This window comes from Bradysia coprophila, unplaced genomic scaffold (genome assembly GCF_014529535.1).
Source record: "Bradysia coprophila strain Holo2 unplaced genomic scaffold, BU_Bcop_v1 contig_24, whole genome shotgun sequence".
NCBI classification, from domain to species: domain Eukaryota; kingdom Metazoa; phylum Arthropoda; class Insecta; order Diptera; family Sciaridae; genus Bradysia; species Bradysia coprophila.
In genome coordinates this window covers 5,631,874-5,654,056 of record NW_023503501.1, presented here as the reverse complement: position 1 = coordinate 5,654,056, position 22,183 = coordinate 5,631,874, and the positions used below count along the sequence as shown (strand labels likewise).

General features: G+C 36.0%; 1 protein-coding gene across 3 annotated transcripts; it reads left to right on the top strand.

Moving 5' to 3' along the window:
* Positions 1 to 1,992: 1,992 nt before the first annotated feature.
* Positions 1,993 to 21,605, top strand: LOC119078055 (putative epidermal cell surface receptor). Of its 3 annotated transcripts, XM_037185481.1 has the most exons (11): positions 1,994 to 2,885; positions 7,360 to 8,036; positions 13,139 to 13,337; positions 17,566 to 18,126; positions 18,199 to 18,441; positions 18,608 to 19,279; positions 19,416 to 19,501; positions 19,562 to 19,620; positions 19,679 to 20,586; positions 20,650 to 20,874; positions 20,944 to 21,605. In XM_037185481.1, the coding sequence occupies exons 1-11, from the start codon at positions 2,777 to 2,779 to the stop codon at positions 20,949 to 20,951; spliced, it is 3,747 nt and encodes a 1,248-aa protein (XP_037041376.1). In that variant the 5' UTR covers positions 1,994 to 2,776; the 3' UTR covers positions 20,952 to 21,605. The 3 variants fall into 3 exon arrangements, with proteins under 3 accessions (XP_037041375.1, XP_037041376.1, XP_037041377.1); XM_037185480.1 differs by lacking the exon at positions 20,944 to 21,605 and having other exon boundaries at positions 1,993 to 2,885; positions 20,650 to 20,937; XM_037185482.1 differs by lacking the exons at positions 18,608 to 19,279; positions 20,944 to 21,605 and having other exon boundaries at positions 1,996 to 2,885; positions 20,650 to 20,937.
* The last annotated feature ends 578 nt before the right edge of the window (positions 21,606 to 22,183 follow it).

The following is a 22,183-nucleotide window of genomic DNA, read 5'->3' as shown; positions in this document are numbered from 1 at the left end:
ATAGCATGTCAGATTGTTTTTTAATTTTTAATGTTTCCAGTATATTGCTATTTGGTGAATGATCAAGATTATGTTTAGAGCAACTTTTTCTGCACGTCGAATGACTGGTATGAGAAATAAAATTTGAATTTCTGTAATATTATTGCGTCGAGCGCTGTAAACATTACGTTAGATACGTTCCACCTTTCCGACTATGAATCTTGCAGAAACGGAAACGCAAAATAAAAAGTTCCAAGCAAGGATGTAATTTACTGAAATACGCTGCCAGTTGTAGTTCGAAAGAATTTAACGCCCGAATCTATTAAAAACATTTTGAGCCACCTAGAACATTTACATTTATGCCCAACTTTTAAATTTGGCGCCCATTTCTTTTTAGTTGCAACACATTTTTTATAATAAATTGGCTTAACTTAATGTTGAAACCGAGGTTGAAACTCATGAAGTAATAGATTCTACTGAAAATATACTTTCTATCAAATGTTCGACGAGAAGTATAATGAAACAACAGTTGTCGACGCTAATTTTTAATTTTAATTATAGTCGCCCAGTAATATACCTGGACTGTTACCTGATATCGAGAAAATAGTAAATTTGATTAACAACGTAGCTGAGGGCAAAGTTTGAATCGACTGCATTTTTGTCGTGAAAGGTGGATTCGATTGCATCAAGAATGTATGCATCGCCCTTGATATCTGATATCTATTAGACAATGTTCACAAATATTTAGCTGAATCAGGCGTTTGAATTTCACAATAGGCTCCAGCAATACCCTCTCTAGCAACCAAACTACTTTTATTAAGGTGGTGAAAGAACCAAGTAGCCTATGGAATTTTCATGTACATTACAGCGTAGTCAGTCAAAATGTAGAATAGTGCTTGTAGAATACAAAGAAATAAGGTGTGAATTTGACAAAGAGAGCTGAGAGTTTGTTTGCTAGAGAGAGTATTGGCTCCAGTCTGAGTCTGAAATCGAATTGAAATCGAGTTGTTAGCAAGGCCTGGATTTTACACACAGGCAAACTCTATCTAACAAAACATTGGGTATCAAGTTTCCGTCTTTGTAAATCAGCTGTAAGTGTAAAATGGTAAAAGGCACATGATTACGGTAGGCGTTTTCTGATTTTGTCTGAGTATTTACTAAAATACAGCTACATTATGGAACGACATAGTGGACCCAGTCATGCCCTAAGTTTGCGCTAATTGTGAAGTTCCAACAATGGAATTCACATAGATCCATTAAATCTACCTGATTGATTTAAGAGATTAAACTAATTACATAATGGGAACCACAGTCCACACATGTTGTATAGACGGTATAGACATAACCCGATCATTATATTAAAACATATTCTCACCTAGTAACGTACATCTAGTCTGTACAAATGGTGTATGCATCTCGAATTGTAAATCTGGTTCACAAAAAGCACCTTCAATTTTATTCATTCAAAATGCGGCGATCAATCGTCTCGACTATTAGAATATTTCCCATTGCATCGTTATAAGCTCTCCGGAGCTGATGTTGAGAGACAATGGTATGTCGACATTCTTAGCACTTAACCAATACCTTTTTATTCAAATCATGCATATGGATTTGGGTTACATGAATACTCATACAAACAGACTCTCCTCGTTCATTCGCACTCTGCATATCCATAAAATCTTGTAAAATTTGTAATTAAAATTGTACGGATTTACAGTCCAACTATAATGGTACCCGGAGTGACCGGATGGCATATGTATTGTGATGGAATGGCAAGCATTGTTTTGCAGAAGTAATCGATGAAGAAGACCAATTTAGAGAAATTTATTGATCGCGATTGATGATGATTCCAGTGATTCAAACGATGGTAATTAACGATTTTTACTCCGAAACCGAATATCCCCTTTATCAGACACATTATACATTAACCTTTTATACGTATTTTATATATAAAATATAAGATTGAAAATATACTTAAGTCATGTGAGTGTATTATTATACGGCAAAGAAACAACACAAGACTTTGATTGTTTGTATAAACGAAAGGTGAATCAGTTGTGGTCGGCTTTCAAAACGTACAATTTCAAATCGCGTTGCTGCTGCTGGAGAGCGCGCATTTTTGTTTCTTTTTTTTTGTGTTTCATTTATTCTTGAGCAAAATTAACATCAATTTTGATCTAACGATGAATAAGTCTTCAAATGTTGCAACATTAAAATTGTGATGTGCGGTTTTTTGTGTGTAAGAAATATCAATAGTGGAAATGTGCTAGTTCATGTAGGAAATACCGTTGATTCCGATCAGTGTTGTGAATGTTGCTAATTAATTTTTTTTTTATTTGAAGCTAAATTCTGTTGTTTCGTTCGTTAGATACTCGAGGTGACAGAGAGTTTTATATCGTCGTAAAAAATACGAGAGGAAAAACCCAAGTGTAATCGACACCCTGCATTTTGATATTGCTTTCAATCGGAACGAACGTTTCCATTACACTTTACATAGTCACATATTGCACTCTCAAGAAGAAGAAGAAAAAAAACTAGTGAAAAAAGAGTTCGTAGAAAGTATTTTAAATTGATGAAAAGATGAGCTAAATGTGCCAAATTGATTTTTTCCGCCAGTGAATAAAAAATGACGATACAATCACCGCTGTTTCGATAACAAAACATCGTTCATTTTACCATTTATTATTGAATGTGAATTAAAAAAAAGAAAGAATTATTTGAAAAAGAAAAGAGTTCCAAGTGCTCATTGTTGAAGACACAGTTACAACAGTTATTTCCAGATTTAAATGATTTCATTATGGATGTGTCAATAATGTTAAATTTGAAAGTGATGTTCATAATTGGATTACTTCTTATTGGATTAACGGCGATCGCAGCGGACGATAATGAGAGCAAACAAAATGAAGGTATAAAATTGACCGTGTGTGTATTGTGGTCACTAATCTCGCTCGCTCTAATACTATGAATTGTAATTTTGCAAAATTAACTATCCCTTGAGGCTTTGTGAAACTTGAAACATTTTGCTATCATCTTCGGTTAGAAATGCATATCAATCAACAATCAAAAGATAGTTTAATTGTAGCCAAGTTCAATAAGCACATAGACCTCAATAAACCGAGAGCATTATTGTAACGTAATGTTTTTTAACAAGAACAACAACAACAACAGCAAAACGTCCAAAACGAAAGATTTCAACGATGCGTACACAACAAACCTGTTTCGTTAAATGATGATGGCACAGTGTTTGGTATTTTTTTTTTGTTAAACAAATGTATATTTACTTCGTTGCTAGCATTATATAGGTATATATATGCATGTTGTAAATATTTTATAGAATGGAATACCAATTGTTTTTTTGAGTGAGATTTTTATTTCGTGGTTTTTAGTCAGGGGGCAGTTTTTGTTACGTTTCGATTCGTATGAAGTAATTAGACTACGGTCAACGCGTTCATACGGCCCGTTTTTCCAATCGAAAATCGATCATTTTTACCACGAAATACGATAATTTATTAAATGAAAGACCACTCGTTCTCGTAAACAACTATCACCGTGAATCAATTATAGTTGGTTGATCGTTGATAGAGATTGCATGAAATGGAATAATGTAAAATGACTACCACATGTGTGTGTGACACTTTTGATCGTCTATATGGCAACGTTTACATACTGTAACGCTACACCATTCTGTCTCCTCTGTGCCACAGTCATAACATGCATATCGGTTTTCACCATTAATCAAGCCATTTATATCACAATTTATTCTGCAAACATGAAAGTGATATTAAAAATCTTTTTTTTTTTTGAGAAATTTTCTTAGCACATCTCTAATGAACAAATTGCTGCAGATTTTCCCAAAGGTTTCACAGTCGACCAAATATAATATGAAAATTACTCATCGTTTTAAGGCTTTCCTTTCCATATGGCGTTCGAAACAATTAAACGCCCGAATGTACAAAAAACATTTTAAGTCGCCTAGAACATTTACATTTACTTTCCAACGTTTAAATTTGGCACCCATTTCTTTCTAGTGGTAAATATACTTTACACGCTACATGCGTCGAAAACCGTACTTTTCATGTTTTAAGCACTTCTTTCGACGCCCTCAGCATGTAAAATCCATTACAAAACTCGGGATAAAAATAAAAAGGTCTCGTTTTCGTGTATTTATTGACCTCGGCTTCGCCTCGGGTCAACAAAATTCACACGAAAACTCCACTTTTCATCTTTTTATCCCTAGTCATGTAAAATACTATTACACTCGCCAAACCATGAAAACACTGAATATCACGCGACAAAGTTATCGGAAACCACACTTTTTTAGTTCTCTCTCAGCAGACCTTGCAAACAGGTCTAGGGATCCAGCCAATGTTTTACTTAATGGTGGAGTTTGTTTATGTTATTCGTCAAAGAGAGAAATTTGATACGAAAGCGGAGCTTACTCTCCGTATCAACTCGTTCGGCTTTATATCGCGTATTTTCGGTTTCGTGGTTTCAATCCAAGTGATGCAAATAACTATTAACGTGGTAGAGTCAAATGAGCGACTCATTTTTCTCAATGGTGCATTATGTGGTACACAGACTTTACCAAGGTTGTATATGTAAATGTTTACGCAGAGCGCCATTTTTTTCAAATGGCAATTTCAATTCAATTACGCTACAATTTTGTATCAAAATTACTGAAAATTTCAGTGCGCAATGCGCGTTATACTTGGCTTCAGACGGATTACTCATCTGTTATCGACATATGAAAACGATGAGATTTAGCTAGTGGGGTATCATATAACAAAATAAATGTTTAAATTCTTAAAGTAATAGATTCGGTTGAAAATATTCTTCCAATCAAATTAAGTAAAAGATTAGGTAATTATACTGGTGCAATATTTGTATGAAAACCGAGCTCTGTGGATGAAATCATGTTCGTTCGGCCAGTCAAATTTCGTGTCTCCTGTACTTGGAACAAACTCATACATTGATGACTAAACTTTTGAAATAGCTATTTTCCTAACTTATGCTAAAATACTTTTTTTTAGCGAATGAGAGGTTTCCAAATCGAGCCGGAGGCGAGTGCTGGAATCGAATTCGCTAAAAAGCATTTTAGCTTAAGTTATGAACAACGTTTTTCCTAAACGACGTTGTAAATGAGCGACGAAGTCCCGATATTTTAACATCACTAGTTAGGAAAGGAATTTTTACTACATCGCTCAATTGAGCAGTGAATTCACTGAAAGTCGCTTGATATTCGTCCTAACGAAAATAGGGTTGTAGTTCTAACTTCAATTTCAATTTCATTTATTTAAAAAACAAATTTCTTCAACAAATTGCACTGCGTAGCTCCAGTATGCGTTACAATTCTAAGCAGCTAATAGTGCTAACTTAGATATATGTTTTGCGTTTCTTGACGAAATCGTATGACACGATGTGGTTATCACACCCCCTCACTCTAGTTCTCTAGTGACAAAACCACTCCAAATCAATTGAAAACATAAGCTACACCCAAAAAAATGAAATTTTGGATGTACATTAAAATCGCCCTATTTCTACGAGTAACCCGTAGAAAGTACGTTTTGGATGTACAATTTACGGATGAGTAAACCATTGGTCTTATCGTGTTTTTGGGGGTTTTATCCGTATGTTGATGGACACTTTATTCGTACATTGTTGTACATTTAATCCGTACTTATCATGTGACAGTTCAACTGTCACAGTTGTAATTGTGAATTCTATATTTCAACCAATTTGACCTCATTCCGCTCCTCAGATATCTTTTTTGCAATTATTTTCTTAGACAACAATAATTTTTATTTGTGGAATTTAAAAAAATTAAATGAAAATGTTAAAAAAAAATCTGATGCGGGTTTGATTCGAAATTACGGAGAGGGCAGCCACATCAAGAATTCCTAACTTTCCCCCTTAGGTTAAAATGTGACTACAGGCTTGAAGCACAACAGACGTAGGAAGTAGAAAAAACTATTTGCTGATGGCGGAAGACTGTCATTTGGCAGGTGATGTTAATGACTGACAAGATGTTATGAATTTTGTCGTGTCAGTTTTTAACATGAACGTCATTTTGTAAAAGATTTTGCCAACTTCGATTTGAAATTATACTTTTTGGATATATAAGTCGGGAAATATTTTAAAACGAAATAAAACTTTTACAAAATCGTCGAATCTGAAACTAAAAAAGCACCACTGTGCCAATCAATTATTTACTTTACTTTTTAACCGTTAATTAGAAGCCGGTCGAAATTCACGTTGATTATCTCAACGGCCTGTTAGCTCAGCAGGAAAGTCTTAGCCTGACGTGTGAGAGGTACCCGGTTCAAATCCAGCTAAACTTGTTTTTTTTTTCTTTTATTATTTATGCTTGTGATCATTTTTCCAAACTAAAAAACAGATGATATGATATGATTGTATCATTACCAATCGTTAATTAGCTTTGATCTATTTTTAAATTGACAAATAAACGTCAAAGTCTGTATGACACTTACTGTACGTTTTAAATGTACATGGTGTACGGATGAGTAAACCATTGGTCTTATCGTGTTTTTGGGCGATTAAAACGTAGAACTTTTTTTTGGGTGTAATGAAATCATAGTTCGAAAACAAAGAAAACCTTCTTTGCTGGAGGAGTTAATCATGGATGTGACTAGACTTTAATTTCACATATTTTTTTAGGAACAGCAAGAGAATTTTTATCCTTGTCAGTTCCTTGGGTAAATCAAATTTTAATTCTTTCAATGATAACACCAATTTCAACCAAATGTATGTCTTATTTTTCGTCAGCCGTTCCACTCATCCAAGGCCTTTAAGTTTTTGTACTGACTTCGTAAATAAATGATAAAAGCGTATAAACATAGCCAGTGGTATTGTAGGAGTGCATCAGATGTGAAAACGTCTGAAACAAACTTGGGCTCAAATTCGACTGACTTTAACTGTGGGGTCGAATTAAAACTTATTTTTTTAATCTAGAAAGGACAGATAAAATATCCAGAAAAGAAAGAGAGACGAAGAATGACATCACTCATTTAGATTCGGTGTAATTTAGTTAGGAAACGATTTAAAAAGAAACACCCACTCATACGGGTACATTTTATGAATCGATCGTTGATAGTAATTCTTCTAAAGATTTCGTTCGTAATTTATTGTTGATAAATTTGCTTTGAAGACTAGCAATCTTCACTGTGGAAGCAGCTCACCCTGTTTGTGTACTCAAACAAAATTCGGTTTCCAACACTGTTTTAAGTTGATAAATTCCTCAGTGCATCAGTGAACATTTCGCTCGCAGTTTCGTTAATATTCAGTCTTATAAAAATCACAATTCACAATTAAACGTAAGGTCCGTAAACGTTCATTAACGATGTTCATTGAATCTATTTGCAGAAACATTATCAGTATTGCCGCTAGGATCCACATCTATGTCAACCACAACAACCGCATCATCATTATTTTTATCGACTTCATCTTCAAACCAAAACAATTCTTCATCAGCATCATCATCACCAACAACAACACCAACGCCAGATGCGGTAAATGATGAAAAAACCAGTAGTAATTCATCTGATAGTGATCACACCACAAAAAATCCTAATTCTGACGAAGAGATACCGGACAAAAAAATGACCGTGAACTCTGTTCAAATGAAAAATCAACCAGCAACGGTGTCAATGGAGAAAATTTTTAATGAAGACGATGACGATATATCGATGACCAAAAATAAACCTGTTCGTGTAAATGGTGGCGGTAAACAAATCGATGAAAACGATGATTCAAATGTGCCATTAGTAGCAATGACAAAACAAGCGGATATTAAAGGTCGTGCATTAAATTTAACCGATGCATCATTTGTAAATGAAATGGCAAATAGAAAAGGTGTTGAAATGATTAATTATGTTACAACACAATCGAGTGTTAGCGCAAGAGGAATGGAGGACTTGAGTGATGTTAGTATGGATGACGACGATGATAATGATGAAAATAGCATGCTGCACATGCACACACACAGTGAAGACACTATGCTCGATGTTAACGAATGCATAAACAATGGAAAGAGATATAAGGTAAGTTAATTGAACTATGTGAGCACCAGTTGACAGTTTGAGTCATTTAAGTAGGTGTTTCGAAAAAATTTTGAGTTTTTTTTTCAATCTCGTTTTCAATAGTACGGACGCCTGACTTGAATGCATAGTCTGCGTTTTGGAAATTTCGAAATTGTGACGTCAATTTAAAATTTTCAGACAATTGTTGCTTTATGACAAAGCATTCGCAACCTTCAAGTTACTACCAAGAATTTAAAAAAATTGTGCAGGCGAATATTTCGTTTTTATTTCTCTGTGAAGTGTGATGTATCATTGCAGACAAAAGGGATTTTCTACTTGCGTAAATACAGGTGATGTCAGTGCAATTTAGACAGGTTCAGCTCTTTTTCTGCTGTCCAAAACTGCTTGTTTATACGGGTGAAATAGTTACACACACGCGCGGTGGTGGTAAAACCGTATGAGTAGTTTTTGTTTGCATTCATGGACCACCTGAAGCAAATTCATGTCTAAATTTTACTGAAAACCATTGTAGGGTTTCAGTTTCTCCTGAGCTTTAACTGCAACTGCTGGAAGCCGTAGCTATTCTGCATTGAAAGTACAATTTTCTGTCTGGATGGAAGTACTTTTTTCGTGTTATATCCTTGAACTTGTACAAACCAGCCGCTAAACTGATCGCTCTTATTCGATAAAACCTACATGACGACAATGTTGACACTTCTAGACCTATAACAATGCAATCACTCAATTTGTTTGGGCTGATGGTGTTGTTGGGGACCATTCACTAGGGTGGGTCGATTTTACCAACTTTAAAATCCACATCCAGTGACAAAAACTAAACTTGTGGCATCATTTCTTTTTCGTATCCGCACAGTCTCTCACGTGCATTCTAAATTCGCATTTTTCATACAAATTTTAGTCATCCGTGAGATACTCAAAAGTACGAAAAAATAATGATATCACAAGTTTAGTTTCTACGAGCGACACAAACCACTGGATGTCTGGCTTCCCATATATTTTTGTGGTTTCCTTTGATCGACAGCGCTACCATGCCACCTCTCGAGTGTAACTCTATGATTAGGACTCAAGCACCCCTAGAACAATATGCGGTCTAAAAAAATTCACACTTTTTAGTGGGTCCACAAAACATGACAAACAGAAACGCACTTCAAGCAAGAGTGCTTTTAATGACAGCTGCCAAATGAGTAGAGTGATGCAATAACTGTCACAAAAAGACATGTCCCATTTTCCGGTTCATGCATATCTCTCCAGAAATAGAATACTATTTTGTATGAAAACATGTTCGAAAATGCCAAAATTTGTTCGATACACTGTCCAATTTGGGTACTATATTTAGAGTACCACTCATACTTGAAGTGCGTCGTAAACAGACGAGATCATGATATTTCGTGGATCATAGAATAGACCTTGAAATATGTTAAAAGTTGTGCATTTTGATGGTAGAGACACTAGGTCAGTGTGGTCCTGATCAATACGTAATACCTCGTTTACTACTGGCAACGATGGGGTAACTAAATTCCAAAATTTTCATTGAAGTCCAAAAATTTCGTGGTTAGAAGTGATAATATCAAAATAAAAATGCAAAAAAATACACCAAGAAATTAAGTCAAGGTCAGACAAGTATTCGCCAACGCAACAAACATAAATATTCAATTTAACTAGTTTCCACTCTAAATGCCAAAAATTCCACTGACCAGTGACCTGTCCCAAAAATTCGACTGTTGTTACCCCCTACTGACAATTTTCATTCATTGTTTCGATGTATTTGACAAAAAATCGTTGCAAGGGGATTTTACTTCACAAAGAAATATTCGCGAAAATTGAACGCGAACGGCGGATTTTTTGGAAAATCCATTCAATGTTCCTTCTTTTGCTCAATTTGTGCTTTTAATTTCCATTGACTCAATTCCTAATTTAGTAAAATTACATTTTCCAATTAAAGTCTGCAGCAGTTCCTATGAACTTTTACTTTCATACAAAGAAAAATGTTCCAGCGAGCACAATTTCTGTTAGGACTATATCCTACACCATTTTCGCTGTCTATAATGACTCTCTGCAGCATTACCGCATTCAAAATATTGTCTGAACACAATAACACTCTCTTGCGACACGACGTACACAAACCATTATCATGAAAAGATCAAAGCTCTTAACAAAAATGGCATGAAATATAAAAAATGAAAAGCATCGTGAGAAATTGAAAAGGTCTTTGCACCATGCCTATCTGCACAGCCATCAAGTTGCTAATATAAACGATTTCGAAAAAGAAGACATTGTGTTTCGGTGCATTCGAGAGCAGGCTTTTCGGATGACTATTAAGCTCATGTTACCCGTCGTTTTTCTTTTGTTTATTTTTTCGTATTTGATTTTTGTTTCCATTTTTTTTTTGCTGCTATTCTTCTCTCCATGTTAGATGTTAATTTTGTGCCATTGTTGTGAATTTTATGTGAAATGTAGTTCACATCAAGCATGTCATTATTATTATTGAATTCAAAAGCAGTTACTGTGTGTAAACCAATAAATCTCCTATAGAATTTGTATTCAAATATTTCTATTTCTGACCGCATAAATTTTCGGTCACACCTCTATGCCTAATTAAAGCTCTAACCTTGTGAAATTCACTGTACGTTATTGTTCAAATTAAGACATCTCAGTTTTATTGGAAGCCGTTAAGAAAAAGTACACATTCAATAAGATGGAAATTCGAAATAAGTGAAAACTTTGTTTCATATAGGACTTTACAGCATTCTAAATGGCCCAATAAAAGTTTATTGCTTTTTTCGTTTACGTTTTTTTGTTTTTGTTTTAATTAATTTTAAAACAATTTAACATTGCTATTGTTCAGTGACATGAAGTGTGTACCGGGTAATGTCACAGTAGTTTAATTATTATTGTTCACAAAATGCTTTTTTCGAGCTATTTGAATGCACGTAAACGTATTTTGGAATTCGTAATGAAACTGTTAATGGCATGCCTTTAAGATCGTAATTCGTTTGTATATTTTGTAGGTTCCCTTGATGCAAATATTTCGGTTTTTAGTCAATTTGTTGATTAATCAACTACTTTCTTAGAATTCGATTCATGTGACTTTCGCTTTCGTCTAAAACTCGGAACTAGTCAATTTCAAGTGGTACCAACGCACTTCAAGCAAAAGTGGTACTCATTTAGAGTACTGAAACTTGACAGTGCTCCATACAAAATTTTACACTGTAAAAAATGAGTGGGGATAAAATTTCATACAAAATAGTAATCTATTTGTCAGGTGTCAATCGAAGCACTTTTGCTTGCAGTGCGTTGGTGGTACTCTAAATAGGGTACTGAAATTTGACAGAGTGTCACACAACTATAAAACACTGTAAAAAACAATTCGGTTGCTATATTCCCACTTCCGTACAGACCATATTAGCCTCTAGCACACATAAACTTCGGGCTCAGCATCATACATATTTCAACTTTGAATTGACCTATTTACAATCCTTAACCGCACAGAGCATTTGTTATGGTATCAGAGACATAACATGCAACCGAAATTCCGACAAGCAATAATGTCATGTACGTTCACTATAGTCCCGTTTCACATCATGATGATTGGATTTATTTCTCAAGACCTAAAACCTGGCTCATTGATAGTTATGCAAAACCCTCTCTAGATATCTAACGACATTCATTAAGGTGGTAAAAATGCAACTTAGCCTTTGCCTTTTACATGTAAACTTAGAAATTAGTCAACAGTGTACGATTCTAGAAATAATGTGGTATTTTGACAGCGTCACAACGAAGTTTGTCTGCTAGAGAGAGTATTGGAGTTATGTTATTACCTTGGCGGAATTTTGAAAACCCAAACATTTTCTGTTTCTGACTTTTACGTGAGTTTCTGATTTCTCCATGTGTCTGGTTTCAAAATTCAGCGAGTGTATAGCAAAGCGTGAAACAAAATACGTAATCGAAACTGGGAATGGACCAGTTTTTGAATCGGTTGTAACAAAACTTTGCGCATCTCAAACATTTTAGGACTGTTGTTGTTTAGAGATAAGGTGTTACTTACACCATTCGACCATTTTTGGCGATTTAATGAACTGAGCGCACTCTTCCAAATGAAGTTTGAGCAGTCAGTGGCGCTATTAGATAAAAGACAATTTTATCACCATTCGAAGCTCAATGCATAAGAACAATCCCTTTTCGTCAATTAAATTCCATGCAAAAATAGAGAGATTTCATAGTTTAATTGCTAAGTGAATCGGTGATTGGATATGAAACCACATTTAGCAACCACAGACTGTGCACAGTGGATCATCGACGCAACAGTGTTTTATTACCACAAGAAGTACAGGGAGCAATTAACGATTCATTCCGACTGACGGATTAATTTTATTTAAATGAGATTTCAAAAGGTCGAAAGGAAAATGATTTTTTTCTCTTTATATTCGCAAAATATGACACAACTCCGCATGAGTTCTGCTAATTAAAAATACGAAAATTAGTAACCTATGCCGCTTACAGTACGATAAACTCAAAACCTCAATTTAATTCGATGCTGTAACCTCTTCATGTATGAAAACAGAAAACTGGTAACGGGACAAATCTATTCAATAATAATTATTGTTCGTTAAAACTTTTGCCCACATTATATTCATTCACTTGTCTGTATTTTGGTTTCAAATCCCATTCAATGAACTTACATTTTAATTGATGGAACGATCGAACCATTTTCGATAAATTCAATTCTATTAATTAAACTGTAATTCAATGCGATGGCAGTGACTGTAAAAGTGTTGGAAATCCTTCCGTTCCTGGTAATTAGGACGGTAAAGTAATTATATTTGACACAATTACATTTTAATTTATCAATTCAAACCAAAGTTCATTCAAAACTACTGCATTAATTAGCAAGCCAAAGGTAATTGTAGCAATGCAATTCTCACACTGTGGTTGGTACTGATAATATCAATTTTCAAATTATATATATATATGGCAATTTGATATGACATGTCGATAGCGTCGTTCCTAATTGAATAATAGATTTTCGGTGATTGAGAAGGTGTGTGAAATAGTGATTGAATACCTTTGATTCGTCGAATAAAATCGATTTCTTAATTTAATTCCAGATTAACGAGACGATGGATAAAGGATGTGATCAACGGTGTACGTGCAAAACGGGATCCTGGATATGTGAACCGAGATGCAAGGGAACACTATTCAAGAAAGGCAAACAAATCGATGATCCAAAGTGTTTCGAACGACCATCCAAAGACGACGAATGTTGCGCAGTAATGATCTGTGAGGATGAGGTCGAGGGAGACAAAGGTAATTTTGTTTTTGTTTTGCTGGTCTATTCAATGTTTTCAGACTCATTGTATTTTTATTGGACTAGTAATCTGGGATCTAAGACAATTTTTGCGTTAATTTATATTCGTAAAAGAATTTTTCCCATGCTTTAAGGGCTTATGAAAGGGAATATTCGAACGAGTGTAAATATTGCGACCAGAGCGAAGCGAGTTTAACGAGTTTAATTTATTCAAGAGCCATCTTTCCAGCGCTTTTTAGTAGACTCATATTGAGTGTAAAACATCGCTCGCTGAACCTTCAACTCACAGCTCTCTTTGTTTCTTCAGAAAATTGAATTATTTTTTAGTTTTCTAAACGGCCAGTGGAAATAAAAGCGATACACAATTAATGATGTAGCATTTGTATCGCTTTTTCATCTGACTATAATTTTGTGTTCTTAAAACAACAGCTTATTTAAAAATAGTAAGAAAACTGGGACTGGCAATTATTGGAAAACTTAGTCAGTTAAGGGACCTGGTCCACCTAAGAGGTGGGGCCTAGTTTCAAACTCAAAATTCACATTAATTACAGTCCACGACATCTCAATTGTCTCACATCTTATGATTTCCACGTTTTCAATGAATTCCACACATTCCACACAGCTCACACTCTGGATCAGTAAGATCCGATGTGGTTGCCAAGGTTGTATATTGTTTGGAGGTTGGACCGACAGCTTTCTTTCGTCACTTATTTTTTCGCGTTAATGCCACAGCGAAGAGTTCAACTAATTTAAAACGCAACAGCAACACAGTAGCAACCAGTTATTTTTGATTTATTGCCACCACGAAAAAAGGCTGTTGGCCCAACCTCCTAATAATATACAACCTTGGCAACCACAGCGGATCATACTGATACAGAGTGTGAGCTGTGTGGAATGTGTGGAATTCATTGAAAACGTGGAAATCATAAGATTGAGACAATTGAGATGTCGTGGACTGTAATGGTTTTATTGTCGCTTTGACAATGCTTTCATTTGAATTTGTGAGCGTTATGTCCAAGTCGTTTAGGATGGGTCGAAATCCGATAAAATTGAACTTTATTCGATTTTATAATCGTAATTAACAAAAATTGACTTAGATACGTAAATTTGCATGAATTTATGCAATATTCTTAAAAATTTCTAAATTTCACTTGTAGGAAGCCAGCGGCAGTAAGCTGGAAAAGTTTGATTATTGTTAGTGCTTGAAATTAGCGATAGTGTTTGAACCATCCTTATTAGCTGACGATCTCAATTAGGTCGACGTTATTCGATAACAGATCTGTCGCGAGATGTTTTTTTTTCCTTTTGACGTCTCTTATTTGTATGCAAACTACATGCATGTTCAAAGACAGACTTTATGGACGATCCCTTAGTCGTGTTCTGTGTCCTTTCGTAGCGTCTCGATACCCGACCAGAACCCATCCCGTAATAATTTTTTAAAATTCGACAACACAAAAGTGAAGGCTGAAAGTGAATCGAATCGGGTTCCTGTTTGGGCCGGACTTTTTAAAAAGTTCGGGTAACCCGCTCAACTCTAACCATTCGTATCCAATCTGACAAACCTTATTGCAATGTACGTAATGAGCAAGACATATTTGATTCATATTAAAATCATTTTCACACAATAATGAAATTACACTGACCCACTGTAAGTGAATATGACCAGACCAGGATGCGATGGACATATAAAATATTAATGCACAATTAAAAGTTTAATAATAAAATACGAAAAAAAAAACGCAAAAGCCAAATAAGTAAACAAAAATTGGATAAAAATTATTAAAAAGCGAAATATAGCCGCTTTGTAGAAAGTTTAAAATCGAATTTCACATATAGATCTTGTCACCCAAATAGCAATATATGTACCTATAACCAATGGATATTATCCACTGAAAAACCACATACGCATAGTGTGTAGACCTGTATAATGGTAGATAGGTATTTGATATACACATATGAAGTGCAATTCATTTCATGTCGTTTAGCTAGAGATATGTAATATTGTTGATTTAAACCGATTGTTACTCTACGCTCAAATTCAATTTCAACCTCCCATATTATTGGAACTTCGTATACGCACACCCCACTCGAAAATAAAATTTATTTACAGTTTTTCTGTGGAACGGTAACGGTGGGTATTATGTTTTGCGCTGTGCCGTCGATCGTTGAGTGTTTGACAACACAAACGGTATATAAAAGCCAAAAAATATTTAATGAAAGCGCGGACGAACTGACTTTTACACTATTTGTTTTATGTACGGTGGTCATGTTTGGACGAGACAACATTGATTGACTTTTTTTTGATGAAATATCGGCGATATTGGCAATGTTTGAATAAGGTTTTTTAATAAAAATTTAATGAAAAATTGGAGAATAATTATCCACTTTATTGGAAAGGCAGTAGACAAATATATTCATCTGCCATGTAGCCTTCGAGAGTATGAAAACCTAAAAATCGAAGGCTTACTATCGGGTCAGGTCAACCTGAAAATTTCAGGTCAGGTCAATTAAAATCATGACCTGAAATGACCTGAAACCTGAATTTGACCTGATAACTTGACCTGAATATTATCAGGTTGACCTGAAATTTTTCTAGTTTTTTCTAAATTAGTTTTGTTAATATGAAATCGATGAAATCGAAAAAGCAATTGATTCCTGATAAGGCCTATTATTAGGTTTTTATTGTCGCAGAGCGGACATGTCTTTGTAAACAAACCCAAAGGTACGGAAAGTCGTACAATCTTCACTAGGATCATTAGCTTCACTTCGAACATTTTACATTTTTTTTATGGGGTCAGGAAGTAACTTCTAGGACTGAAAGCTCCTATCAGCTAACCTGATAAGGTTTAATGACTCGTTGATGCCAATAAAAATTTAAAATGTTCAAAGTGTCGATACCTAATAAAGATTGTGCGACTTTTATGGATGATTTGCGTTCCGATTCAGAGGCTTAATTCGCGAAACAAATTATGTTTTTGTTCCTTCAGTTCACTTTGATATTACAGAAAAATTGGCTAGAGAACTACCCTGGAAAGGTGAATATTGTGGGCTCAGGAACCACCTATGCGCCAACTTATTATTCCAAAGTACATGACCAATATCAGGGTACATTTCAGAACTTGCATTCTAATCACTTAACTCTAATCTGTTGGTCTGTTGGTAAATTATAACGTCAAAAACCACAGACAACAATCAAAAGTCTCTACATTACAATGGCAATTATGTGAGTACGAATGAAGGATGTTTCGTAAACATAGTAAGGCTTGAATGATTTCTGGCTCGATGGAACATCTCGTCAGCGTTAGAATATCAGCTCCAGCCACAGGAACTGATGTGAGGACAAGAAATCACGAGTCATGCGACTGAGGCAGTTGAAAATGGAATTAAATACGAAAATGTATTTCGGATTAACGACTTTTATTGAAGACTTTGATTTTTTCTAAAATTCAATTTCAGGTCATCAGGTCATTTCGGGGTATTTCAGGTCATGACCTGAAAACTCAGGTCACGTCAGGTCAAAGTCAATTTCTATTTCAGGTCAACCTGACCTGACCTGTGGTGAGCCTCATGTGCATTGTATTGCGCTTCAGGTTAGGATCCTCAAAGATTTGGCACAGTAAAATCGAGGGGAAATCACTTTCTCATATAATCCCATATAATCCCATATCATCCTTGTCAAAAAATCAGTGATTTACCCTGCAAGTAAAATAGCATTCGCACACTGGTAAAAGCTTACTAAAGCTTACGAAATAAGTCCACAGATAGTTTATTCACCACAAACGAAGATCTCAATTTTCTTCCCTTGAACATCCAGTGAAGAAACGAGCTCTTTTGGTCATTTATTCGAGGGCAACATAACTAAAGGGCGTAACTCCCATATCTCTGGAACTACTCAACCGATTTATTCTCATAAATCCTAAAAGAGTTAATTTTCTGAGCTTCATGTCAAGTCTATCAGACTAATAGCTCGAAAGATATGGTCACACGACAAGGATTTTTCAAAAATATCTAAATAATGGACCTTTACTTATGTTGCCCTCGATATAATCATAATCTCGCCCTGATGATCATAATAATGTTAGTGAAAAGACTATAAATGCAATATCTTCTACACCTGCAGAGAATTACTTCTCTAAGTGATCGTAACTGGCAGGATGCTCGTAACTGACCTCTTTACCCTATAAGCCGATGATATTGAAATTCTTCAAATTATTTTTCTCTCATCAGGAAAATTAAACGAAACGGCTGCAGTAGAAAACACATGTCTACACAACGGCAAAACGTACAAACCAAATGATCGAATCGAAGATGGTTGTGACCTGTTATGCACGTGCGAACAAAATGGTAATATTTCCTGCACTCCAAGATGTCCCAAAATGAATCAAACAACGTCGGAAAAGTGCGTCAAAGTTAAAGATCCCAAAGATGTGTGCTGCGAAATCGAACTCTGCGACGTAACATTGGACGATCATGAACAGTCACCGTTTGTCGTCGTACCACCACCGTCCAGTGTTGAAAAGTTAACACAAACCCCGAAAGATACAAAAGATCAGAAAGACTGTCTACATAAGGGGGAGTACTACAAAATCGGACAACAATTTCATGATGGATGCGACGCGCTGTGTATTTGCAGCAAAGCTGGCGTGCATTGTGCAAAATTAGAATGTCCATCGAATTTCGGGCTGGATGTTTTAGATCCACATTGTTTGCGATGGGAACCCGAGCCAGCAACATTCCGAGCTATTGCACCGAAATGCTGTCCGGAACGAATGAAGTGTGTTGACAATGGTACGAAATAGTTTTATTTCTTGAATTTGTCTGTTACTGATGCGTACAACAAATCGCGCTTATTTTCACCAGGTACATGTGAATACAAAGGACAGTTTTTCGATAATTGGGAAGAAATTCCCAGCAACATTTCGGGGTGTGAACAACACTGCTACTGTGAACGAGGAAAAGTTGAATGCCGACCAGCATGTCCTCCAGTTCCAGCACTCCCACCGCCACATTTACCATGTAATCCAAAAAATGCAAGGCTTTTGCCAGTCCCGGATGATGAATGCTGTAAGCAGTGGTCCTGCACTACTAGTGACGCAGAGCCAGGTAAGTTTTCTCTCCAAAAAAATAACTGCTTGTTAGTAGCACCTATCAAAAACACCACAAACACCATTTTGTGTCTTTAATAATCTAATCTTCGATTCATCACACATAACGCTCTGTCCGCACCAATTCGTTTAACTCATCCGCAAACATTACATCATCTTTTTAGACGAAGGTATTACATCATCCATGGGTATACGCGGTCCAACGATATCGCCAATGGATGAACAAACTACCGAAACCGAACAAAATTCATTGAACAAACACCATCCATTATATCCCACTGTCGATGGAAAACCTCCAAAAATACCACAAGAAAAACCGCACAAGAAACCATCCAAACTAGACAGCAATCCTAATAAATACCATGACACATTCACTCATACCATACCCGAACAAAATGAAGATAACAACAAATTCGATTATCAAAACTATGACGAAGACATTACCAATCATCATCACCATACCAATGCTAATCCACAAGAACCTGGACCAGGTTTCTATAATCCATCGACGACCAAAAATCAATATCCCGACTACGATCATTCGTACGGCGAACAAAGTGTTCATCAGAAACCCAATCCGACGTACCATCATTACGGTCCAGATTCCATCAATTCCGACAAATTGCCTCCGGAACTGTTTAATATTTTGGGAGCGAACAATCCGAACGTTCAGCCTCACATACGCATTGAACAGTTACTGCAGCATATACAGGGACCGGATCCGAATCAGGGACCGCTAATACACGGCCAAAATATTCATTTACCGTTCGGTGGCGGACAATTCGGCGATCAGCGACCGCACACGGATTCAGGAGTCGGACAGCGACCAACAACAGGTGTTTTTTGCTTAACAATTTCTTTCAACCGTTGTTCATGCTTATTAGTTTTGTACATAATAATCAAATGCAAGCCATCAACGTCCACATTCCCAACTCGTTATTTAACGTTAAATTTTCTCCGCCCTTGAATTAGGTCATGGTTATCCGACTCTCACGCCAGATTTGCAAGTACTTGCATTGGATGCAATTGATTCGCGAACTGTTCGTGTCATATTTATGGTAAGACATTCGGAATATGCCAAAGTGATTGCATTTGGGTAATTTTTGTTCATTGTTAAGGTCCCGCAAGTATTTGTTGGATTGCATGGACGCGTAGAACTACGATACACGAATAAAAGGTGAGTAAATTTAACGGTCTCATCCCATTACAACCCTAAATAACTTTAAATACCACAGAAACAACGACACATCAACCTGGGCGGCTCAAGTTTTCGCTCCGCCAGAAGATCTAATCGCAACGTCTCAACTGGAATTCGAATTGCCCGGATTGGAGCCGAACTCCGAGTACCGTGTGAAAATCAACCTGATTCTTCGTGATCTGAACTCGCAACCGTCTAGTCAAATATATTCCGTACGTACACCAGCCGAACACGAGATAACGCCTCCCACATTCACCGACAATATCGATTACTCTCGTCCCATCCAACGGCCGACGATGTCGGAAATTTTGAAAAATTTGGACAACGTCGATCTGAAAGCCAGCGAAACCAATTCGACGTGGATGCGATTGAGTTGGAAAAAATTGTCCGACGAAGAATTAGCGTACGTTGATGGCATTCAGTTGCGATACAAAGAGATCAGTGGAATGATCTACGATGCAACGCCACTTTTACATCGCACATTAACGTCGTATGTAATCGAGAACCTGAATCCGGAATCTATCTACGAATTTGGACTATTTTTCATACCGTTTCCGGGTCACGGAGCAGAATTGCGAGCAGGTGATATGATTAAGGTTCGAACTGCACCGAAGGTAGACGTCTACGGCTTCGATGTTGTAGTCAATGTGACCAAGGTGAAGGCGATGAGTGTTGAAGTGTCGTGGAGTGGTGTACCATATCCGGAAGACAAATACGTGAACATTTATCGGGCAATCTATCAGAGTGATGCGGGCAAAGAAGATTCAAGCGTTTTCAAGGTTGCTAAGCGAGACTCAACGACTGGAACACTGATAGCCGATCTGAAACCAGGAACTCGGTACCGATTGTGGCTGGAAATGTATTTAACAAATGGCAACATCAAAAAGAGCAATGTGGTGAACTTCTTAACGAAACCGGGCGGACCAGCTGTGATCGGAAAGACGGGTACTTGTGATTCTTCTCATTCCAAGCCATGTTCATTATATAAATTTATTAATGTAATTCCAGGCAAACTACTAACAGCCGGAGAAGCAGCGACACAAGGAGATTACTATGGGCCATTAGTAGTGGTTGCAGTCATTGCCGCATTGGCTGTTATGTCAACGTTAATTTTATTGCTGATATTGACCCGTAGACGAAATACTTCGACAGCTGCCATAACGCCACCACGTAAAAACGATGTTTCCTATGACAATCCTAGTTATAAAGTCGAAATTCAGCAAGAGACAATGAGTAAAATCCTAACATCGATAGACCGAACGATTTGATTTATTTACAAACATTTAAAATTCGTCTTTTCAGATCTGTAACATCAACTTCGGAATGAAACAAACTCCTCCTAAAGTTTGAACAGTTTAGTCGATCTTTTGGGTTTCATTTTTATTTTTATTTTTTAATTTGTCTGTTGAAATTTTATTGTATGATAGCGACCGGAGTGTTTCATAATACGAAAAAAAAAGGATTTTCTCAGATATACAATCAGCTCTGAGCTGTTGGAATTGCATTCAAACGTACCACACTTGTTGTACATATAAGAAACAACTTTTTGTAACTAAAATTTGATTTTCCTTATAACTAATTTTTATCAATAAGTTAAGGTTAGCTAATGCTTAAGAGTCAGTCAAAATAATCGAATTATATTCGGTAAATTCCTCTGTGTAGTGGTGGTGTGTGGATAAAATTTATCAGAGCTTTCCAATTCATTCCCATTTTCCAATGACGAAGCTTTTAGACGACCCATCTTCACAGATGATTATCGTCCATATCTCTGCAGTAAAATTCGAAAACCAAGTTTCACCCGACTCCGGCTCACAACGTACAATTCAATTTTGAATGGAATGCAATGAACAAAGTTGTTCCCGATCTAAAAATTTCGATATGCATGCAAAACACAATCATCGCAATGTAATAAAGCGAATCCGTCCAAATATTTGAACAGTATAGTCATTTACATATAACTAGGGGGATAGAAAGTTGAAAAGTCCGGTTTTTGGTTTGTGTAACCCGAGGTCAGTAAACACACAAAAACGTGACTTTTCATATTTTTATCCCGAACTCTATGTGTAAGGATTTTACATGCTGACGGCGTTGAAGGAAGTGTATGAGACATCTAATAAGAGTAAACAGTGTTGTCAATGCATCCAGCATGTAAAGCCATTATTATACATGCATAGCCGAGCCAATAATTATTAATTGTCGGAACGATTACGATACGGAAAATTTCTTTTAATTTATGCATTTTGTGAGTGTACATACAGACCGTAGAAGAAATTAGAAATTTTATTACAAATTTTTAGTTATTTCTAAGACTCAAGTATATATAAACCTGATTGTAATATCCAAAACCAACCAACTTGATTTAAAATAAAAAGCAACGACGTTAAGTGAATGAAGTGAAGTTATAACTAATTGTAATTATTGTAATTGTTTAAAAATCGAGAAATATATTTATTATAGGAAGAAACAACCACAAGAGTCAGTGAATTTTTTTACTTTAATAGGATATGGATTAGCGTGTGTTGATCTCAATTTTTTCATTAAG

Excerpts from the sequence above, each read along its gene's own strand:
- LOC119078055 (XM_037185480.1), top strand. The coding sequence starts at position 2,777 with ATGGATGTGTCAATAATGTTAAATTTGAAAGTGATGTTCATAATTGGA. Across the intron at positions 2,886-7,359 it reads TGAGAGCAAACAAAATGAAG|AAACATTATCAGTATTGCCG; the intron begins GTATAAAATTGA and ends ATCTATTTGCAG. Across the intron at positions 19,621-19,678 it reads CTACGATACACGAATAAAAG|AAACAACGACACATCAACCT; the intron begins GTGAGTAAATTT and ends TAAATACCACAG.